Genomic DNA, 8,984 nt, shown 5'->3' with positions numbered 1-8,984 from the left:
TTAGTTTTACATTAGCTATAGATCACGCGGGGTGAATTTATTTAAAGATCATAACAACCAAACCGATTTAGCATACGATAAGCAATCAGATTCGTCCCAAAAGATTTGATTTAGCTAGTATTCGTTTGCAAAGATTAGTTAAAAACAAATCGTAAAATTATCCATAATTCCACAACATTAATATAGACTGCCTATATCAAAAATTAGTTTAAAGACTTGAGCTAACCAAACGATCATTACAAAAAATACGCAATTGAGAAAACGACTTTATGTATTTGACATTTGTGAAACAACGTGGAATCACAGGATTACTGCAATATCACTTATTAATGCAGGCTACATTATCAGCCATCAAAAGATAGAAACGAGTTAAATAAAAATTGAATCTTTTTAATTGCCACCAAGACCCTTTCTGATTTTGCCCACATCCTCCTCGCTAATCTGAAATGCCTTGCCAAGAATCGCCGGAGGAATTGCAGGATTTGAACGGAAAGTGACAAACGGAGTCACAGCAACTCCTGGATTTTGACTGTTAAAAGCAGCTATCAAACTCGCCGGATTTTCACCCAAATTTTGGAGGAAATGGATTGCTCCCTTGGGAATAACAATCACATCGCCCGTATTAATTTCTTGAGAGAAATATCTGTTGTTGCTGTCAACGAATCCGGCGACTAATTTCCCCTGAACAACGAAAGTGATTTCGCTGGCTCTCGCGTGTGAATGAGGCGGCACAATTCCGCTGACGGCCACATCTGCTCGGGAAATCGATATTCCGAGCGAGTTGAGTCCCGGTAAAACATCTGTTGTTGTAAACGTCGTGCCCACGCCGAAAATGTTGCTTGTGTTCGTCGCCGTGTTCAGAACCGACGTCGTGAAGTGTTTCCCGGTGACCTCGCTGGGATTCAGGCAGGGCAAGCCGTTGAAGAAATTGCCGGAAGATTTTGTATCAGCTACGCAGAAATCGAAAAGAGCTTCTGGATCTGCAGTTATAATGGGGAGCAAGAGCAGAAAAAGGAGAGGAATTGAAAGTGAAGCCATTGAAATTGAAATTTATGAGCAAGCTTTTGCAAGAAATGAATTTTGCGTTGGAGAAGTGTGGGAATGATGTGTTTAAGTAGAGAATTGTGATGAGCGATGGGACATAAATGGCGCAGCCTTCTAAGGATTTGTCTAGTTGAAATGTGCGGCAACAGTTGAATGTTGTTTTTAGAACACGTTTCGGCTAATGACTGACTTTTTCATTATGTTTTGGAATTTCCAGAAGTTTCTCGATACTTGTAATTTTCTTGGGTGCTAAGATTAAATACCACATAGCGTATTTTCAATCCGTTGCAAAACTAATGATAGAGTTATAAAAAAATTATTAATTTTCTTAATCTTATTTAAGTTTATAGTTATCGAGCCTTTAATTTTCTTTCATAAAAATGTTTCTCATATAAAAATTAAACTTTATATCTCTTGCTTTCTTTATATATTATATAATATATAATATATATAGCTAGTCTTATTTTTCAATTATATTTAAATATATTATTAGTCGAGAGGCTCCTTCATTCACATAAAGGTCCTTAAATCTGTGAAGGACCGCAAATTTGTGAAGAGCCAGAAATCTGTGAAGGAAATACTGAAATTTAGATGATTAATGATTTCTATTAACAGTTTGAAATTTGTTATCGGATGGGGTCAATTATGAAGTAGGGGCTTTGTTTATCAAATTTAGTTGTTAATCTTGAAAAATAACACATGAGACTTGACTGTGGTTGCTTTACAGGTAACAATCTTTTAAAAATTTGCATTTACAAGTTCTTGTTTTGCATCATTTCTATTTTGTTGTTCTGTGTATGATTTAATTATTTTCAATTGTTCAATGTTGTGTTTGAAAGTAGGGAATTCAAAAAGGTGAAGATTTTGATTTCAAAACGTCACACCTAGATCAACAGCCCCATCTAGGTACCTTTTTACCCATTCTTGCAACAACTACTTCGTGGTCATTGCAGCTAGCTTTATCTTTGGCATCTATAGATTTTATTAAAAAAAATTAGTAGTCAGAAGAAAATGAAAAAGTAAAATAAAAACTAGATTTCAAACTATTATTGTTATCCCTGATTTCTTACCATACAAAGTGATTGAATGATCAAAAGCTGCACATTAGAAATTAAAAAATTCATGAGCTTTTAATGTAATTTGAAATTGTGGAATTAGTCCGTAATGAAATCTATTTGAGATTGTGGAATTGGTCTGTGATGGAATCTATTTAAATAAATCATGACCAATTAGGAACCAAAGACAGCAACTTTCAACCCAATTTTTACAATATGCATATTTGACAAAGCTGAATACAATATTTATCTACTGAAGCTCCAACTTTTAAAATTTTGCATTTAAGTTGAGATCATTAACTTCTTAAAAGATTTTAAATTGTCTAGCCAGAATGTTGTGATGTTTAATCCAGGATCAAATGATGAGGAATGGGCATTCATCTCAAATGTAGGGCTTGCTTCAAACAAGCATAGGCATATCATGGAACAACTAATAAGTTGTATCAGTCAGTCATACCTACAAGATTCAAAACTAAAAAACCAAAAATTGCCAATAACAAAGTGAAAAATAATATGGATAATGGATAAAAGAAATTCAATTTGTAGTTGAATTAGTCCTGCCCACAAGATTCATCCAGGATGACCTTTGTAGTTTTCTTGAGCACTCTTCTATTAACATCTCGAACTCCAAGTTTCCCATTAGGACAAACATTGCCCTCTATTTTAGGTTTCATGGTTCATATTCATTTTGGATGCATTACTTGTGATTCATCCCTCTAAATTATTTCTACTTGAAATTGTATGACTCATCTAATGGGATTTTATCAATTCTCTATTGTCCTTTTTTAAAAACCTATTTGATATGAATTTCCTTCTCAAATTTTGTAGCACCCTATCACCATCTAATTTATAAAACATGTACTTAAGTCCAATTGATAAACTGGTCAATTTCATATGATATAAATTCCATTTATAGTGCACTGGAGTCATCCTAGAATGACTAACAAGTAGAAGAAGCCCAAGCAAGACATAAAAGGAACTACTACAGAGAAAGTACAAAACTAATTCTAAAGTTGGATCTAGATGAGTATCAGCAAAATGGTTGTGATGAAGGGTAAATTGGGAATAGGTTTACACCTTGAATTGAAAACCTAAAATCCAGTCTAGAAAGCAAATGTGTCAATTTAATCCATCTGTTGAGAAGGGAACAACTTTATCTTTGACACCTATAGATTTTTATTTTTTTTAGGAGTCCTCTAGAGGAGGAAATGGAAAAGTAAAATTAAAAACTACATTTGAAACTATTATTGTTATTCTTGATTGAAAACCTAAAAATGAAGATGATAGTATGAAGATAACAGTGTTTGCAAGCATGCATGCAATGGCTCACTATAGCATTGGCATAGGCATGTCAAAGTTCATTATAGCTACGATGGAGGGAGATAAATGTGTTATAAAGAAATCTTTATAAAAATTAGGGGTAGATATTAACAGGAAAAATAATGGATGGTTAGGATATTGTAGGTAAGAATTGTGTGAGAAATTATGAGAATGAAGGGGATTAATATGAATGAATGAAATTTATTGATCAATGTGAATGAAAATGTTTGATTAAAATTAAAATTAACAAAATAATGAATCAATTAAATACATAACAATCTTTACTTTAATAGAAAATGAAGATTGATATATATAATCATATGCTAGAAATTTAATGAATTAAAATTAAAGACAAAGCTAAAAAATTAATTAAACATAAAATGAACGAGATCTATAAATGGACTCAATAGGGTTGATCCTCCTTAGAAGAATGGAATTGAGGGATGAGTAAAATGTAAAGATTGCTTCTAATGTAGGAAATACATGACATGCCGAGAATATTTACCAATCATTTGTACCAATCAGAGGATGTTTTTCACTATTATTTAGTTGTTGGATAAGTATTTGTATCTTTATGATTTGAAGTGGTTATTTACCAACTTATACTAGCTATACATATATTATATATAGAATTGTATAAATTGTGGTATATGAGTAAAATGAGGGATATATATATATATATATATATATATATATATATATATATATATATATATATATACTACTATATACTATTATAGTAGACTTAATACTATTATATACTTATAAATATAAATCTACTGAGGGATAAACTATCTTTGTGGACTTTACTTTATAAAAATTACTATTTAAAATCTTGACATAAATAATATAATTAATATGCCTAAATGAACTTAACAATATGAGGTCTTGCTCAATATAAAGCCCAAACATCACATAAAATAAAAATCATATATCAATACTTCAAATAATTTGAATAAAATTTTAATACTAACTAATCCTAAACCAAAGAATGACATGAAAAGAATTATAGACTCTCATTTGGATAAATTATTTACCATGACCTGAAATCAAACCTTAAAAATTAGTTAAGAAAAATAACTTAGGCATGCTATTTTCATCATTACATGAAGTTAATAACAAAATGATGGAATCATGTCATTGCTAGCCATGCGAAAAGCATGGGTGATTCCTGAAAAATACTTTGTATTAGTGTTCCCTTCCCTGTCATGCCTACTTTTATGCTCTTGTTCCATCAACTTAAAAAATGCCTTGTACAATTATACTAGACCATCACATGGAATTTTTAGGATGAAAGTAAATTGACCTACTAAATAAATCTTCAAAAAAAAGTAGAAATGTATAGGCATAGTAAGGTTCCAATGATAGAAATTAATTAAGTTTTCAAAATTATTATTCTATATATTTTTATTTAAATGTGAGGAGTATTTAATTCTATTTATGTTGTGAGAAGTTAATTGGAAATAAATTTATTATTATATTTTTACTAATTTTTGCAAAAAGAGGGGTAAAAATTTATTAAGACAGAAAGGAATACAACAAGGAGAGCTCAACAAGGAGCTCGATCTTGAGCAACAAGATCATCAAATTCTTGCACCATCTCAAAGGACAGTTGCCTCCTATCCCTAATATTCCAACCCAGATCATGACTAGAAGCCCATTTGGCTAAACAATCAGCAGTTCTATTCCATTCACGAGGAATATACGTGAACCTAATGAACTGAAAAGAGGAAGAGAAGAAAAGAATCTGCTTAACAACAGTGGCCAGCTACCAACTAACATCCTCAAGCTCTTGCGAAGAAAGCATGTTCACCACCACCTGGAAATTAGACTCACAGATAATCTTACTCCATCCCTGCAAGCAACACTGTTCCACAGCATATAAAATAGCCTAAGCTTCCATGAGATTGTTAGTATAATCACCCTTATGAACTAAGAAGAAAAATTTAACATCCCGAGAACTACAACGAGCCACTCTGCCAATACCAGCCGAACCAGGATTCCCACGGGAAGAACCATCAGTGTTAATTTTCAGAACTCCACAGGGAGGAGGAGCCCAGTGCCCATCTCGGTTAACCTGACCCTTCCTTTGATGGTGAAGCTGCCTAGACATAGAAGGAAACCTATGAGCTGCAGCCCCATCCTACAAATGAAAATTGAGGCGATTACAGATAGCAAGATCAACCGGATCCATACCCCCATCAAGCTCACACTTCACAAGAATAGTTTCCTGAAGAGAATGTGATATTTTCCACCAAAGATGCAAAACACCAAGCCGAACATCTTGGAATATGCAACGATTCCTCTCCAACCAAATATGCCAAAGCATGAAAGATGGGCCAGCAATCCAAGCAACATGGAGAGAAGAAGACTTGGAGGGCGCACTACCCAAGCGGGCCCAGAACTCAGGCAAAGAGGAAGCATGCCGACAAGAGCAACCCCAAGCGCTCCACCAAAGGTGCCATATATGAGTAGAATAGGAGCAATGGAAGAACAGATGGGAGACAGACTCCTCTCCATTACCACACAAAACACAATAAGAGGGGCCTTGAAATCCACGTTTACAAAGATTATCCCAGGTAAGACAACGGTTGTGAGCCACTAGCCACATGAAAAAATTGCACTTGGACCAAGAAACTTTATCCCAAACTTGCTTCCACCAAGGGACCTCAGCATCCCCAAATAATTGTCTAGTTATCTCCTGATACCCAGCAGAGACATGATATTTACCAGACAAGGTACCGCCCCAAGCCAAAACATCTAGACCAAGCAAAGAAGAACACTCTCTAGAGGCCATAATTTGAGAAAGCTCCTGACGATCCATGTTTGTACCTCCAGGAGGCCAATCAGAAGAATGCTTCCATCTGTAACCAACAACAGGTCCCAATTGATAAGGAGTCTTGTAATGAGCCACTTTATCCCATCCAGCAGCAAGAAAAGAGTCACAAAGAGGCTGAAGATGAGGGTATATGGATAAAATGGAAGGGAATCCATCCCAAGCATCAGACCAAAACAAAGCCTGAGAACCTCCTTTACATATCTAGAACAGACCCCTCTTCACCAACATCACACCTGTCTTCAAAGTATGCCAAACCATTGAGCCATGACCTTCAAGAGGAAGTGTAGAAACAGAGCAAGGATCAGCACCATGAAAATATTTATGAGTGATAATACAAGCCCAAAGTTGATGTTGTCTAGAGCACCATCTCCAATAAAGTTTAGTAGCCAAAGCTTGACTACTCAATAGAGAAGATCAAAGACCAAGACCACCCTCCTTTTTAGGCCTACAAACAGTTGCCCAATTAACCAAGCTCCATTTAGTACTACGCAAATTACCACTCCAAAGGAATTTTTGAGAAAGAGCATCAAACTCCTTGAGAAAGTAAATAGGTGCAGCATGAACCATGCTTCTATAAGTAGGAAGAGCTTGGATAACAACTTGAAGAAGAGTAACCCAGGCAGCAGTAGAAAACCATCTATGAGTCCAATGATTTACCTTATCCTGAAGCTTGGTATATTTTTACTAATTTTGAATTTGATTGTATATTTAATTTTCATGTGATACATTCAATTTGATATTTTTTTGTCACATTTATATTATTTTATATTTTATAACTCTTGATTTATAAAATAATTCATTTTCTTAAAAAGAGAATTCTATAAGAAACATTTGTTTTCATGATTTATAAGAGTAATAATGAATTTTTAATTTAATTTAATTTAATTTAAAAATGAGTTTTTAATTTAAATTAATTTAATCTTTATTTTTAACATCATCTCATCTCACTTAAATGAAATCTAAAATTATTTGCAAATTTTCTATATATTAAAGAGATTGATTTTTTAAATCATATTAATCTTACATTATAATTTTTTACATAATACTTCAACTTAATGCTATTATATACTATTATTACTTCTAAATATAAAAGTAAAGAAACATGATCCTAAGGATTTAGAGGGCCAATTCTACTATAAAAGGTTGAAGAGGTGGCATGGATACCATTTGATAAAGGATGAACAAAAAACTATTTTAGTGGGCCCTAATTATTAGAGAAATAGTTTTGATAGAAGAGACAAGTGGGGTTTTTGACATGATTCACTTATGTTTACTATATTATTAGTCAAGAATTAAAGTCATTCTAATCCTAAGTTCATTGACATACAAGATTCTAATTTTTTTAAGACTCCAATGGAGCACAATCTAAAGATTGCTTCTAATGTAGGAAATACATGAGTCATTAAAAATATTACTTGGAAATAAAAGAAACAAATAGTTCTTATTGATGCATTCATTCATTAATATTCATGCCACAAATATTTTTTACTTTTACAATAATAATTGGTTAAAACTTATATTATAATGTAATTCATGACAAAGTTAAAAGTTTTAATGTAATAAAATTAATTTTTTATATTTTATATTTTAGTTTGATTTGTCATTTTAGTAATTTTTTGTTTTGTAAATCCAATATTTTCTCTTTTCTCTAAGGAAAGGTAATATCATCAGTAATGAAGTTCAGATTTAACAAAAGAAATTGCCAGTCCTTATTTTCTTCTAAGTTTGAGGAGCTATGGGATATAGACTTAGATCATGTTGACATATTTGAACTCATTAAAAGAACAAGAAATTGGGAGCACACTTCAATTTTATCGCAAGGCTTGGTAGCCTCTAGTTTGGTTGAAGCAACAACATTCCCTAATTCTATGCAGTCAATTGATTTGGTTCCACAATATGCATGATGCTATGAAAAAAAGAAAAGAGATTTTGTGCATATGGAGAAACCATTTTTGATATTAGCGCTATGATGATACGAAAAATATTCTCCATACAAGAACATTCTAAATATGAGACCATGGATTTGCAAATAGCTAATGAGTATTATATAAAACTAAATAAAGAAACTATTTTTCTTTACTAATGAAAAATTATTTCTTCAACAAAATATCAATGTTAAGAAGATGGCAAGAGGGCAACATAAATATGAGTTTAGAGAAGAGGCAAAAGATTACATCACTCTCTTGTATAGGGTGCATGGATATAAAGAGGTGAAGAATTTTCAACCATGGATGTGTCTATTTATCATGAAAATGATAAAAAGAAAATAAATAGACTAGGCTACAATAATCAGTGATAACCTAAACAAGTAGTTAGTAGATGTTTTATCAACTAAAAAATTCTACATGACATCTTATTTGGTGTATATGTTGGCTTTGCAAGAGAAATACCCACGTCTTACAAGGATTGGACATATTAGTGGTAGAAAGCCAAGGGTATGAATGTTTTCTACAATTAGAACTCATAGAAAGTGAAAGACATTTTTGTGGGGATAATGATGCATTCTTATATTACATAGTAAGAAAAATTGAAAAGGATGCAAGGAAAAGGATATCAATAGAAGCTTGCAATGAATAATAAAGTTTGGAAATTGGTATGTTCAATTTCAGACTTTTTCATACCTAAGAGTTTCTAGTTATCGTAATATTCCATTGAAATTACCAAGGTATCCTTCAGATAGAATCTTGTTACTTAAATTGTGTAGACAGATTGTGGACGTCATACAA

The 8,984-nt window shown here is 32.6% G+C and overlaps 1 protein-coding gene across 1 annotated transcript; it reads right to left on the bottom strand.

Annotated features, from left to right (window-relative positions):
- Nucleotides 1-253: 253 nt before the first annotated feature.
- Nucleotides 254-1,098, bottom strand: LOC149576584 (germin-like protein 3-1). Its single transcript, XM_089816813.1, has one exon. It carries the CDS (start codon nt 1,036-1,038, stop codon nt 391-393), a length of 648 nt encoding a protein of 215 aa, XP_089672939.1. The 5' UTR covers nt 1,039-1,098; the 3' UTR covers nt 254-390.
- Between the last annotated feature and the right edge of the window lie 7,886 nt (nt 1,099-8,984).

The sequence above is a fragment of the Cupressus sempervirens genome, chromosome 1, assembly GCF_028749045.1.
Source record: "Cupressus sempervirens isolate cs-2001-9-10 chromosome 1, ASM2874904v1, whole genome shotgun sequence".
NCBI lineage: Eukaryota > Viridiplantae > Streptophyta > Pinopsida > Cupressales > Cupressaceae > Cupressus > Cupressus sempervirens.
Note: the sequence above shows the minus strand (reverse complement) of the source record. Positions and strands in the feature narration are given on the sequence as shown.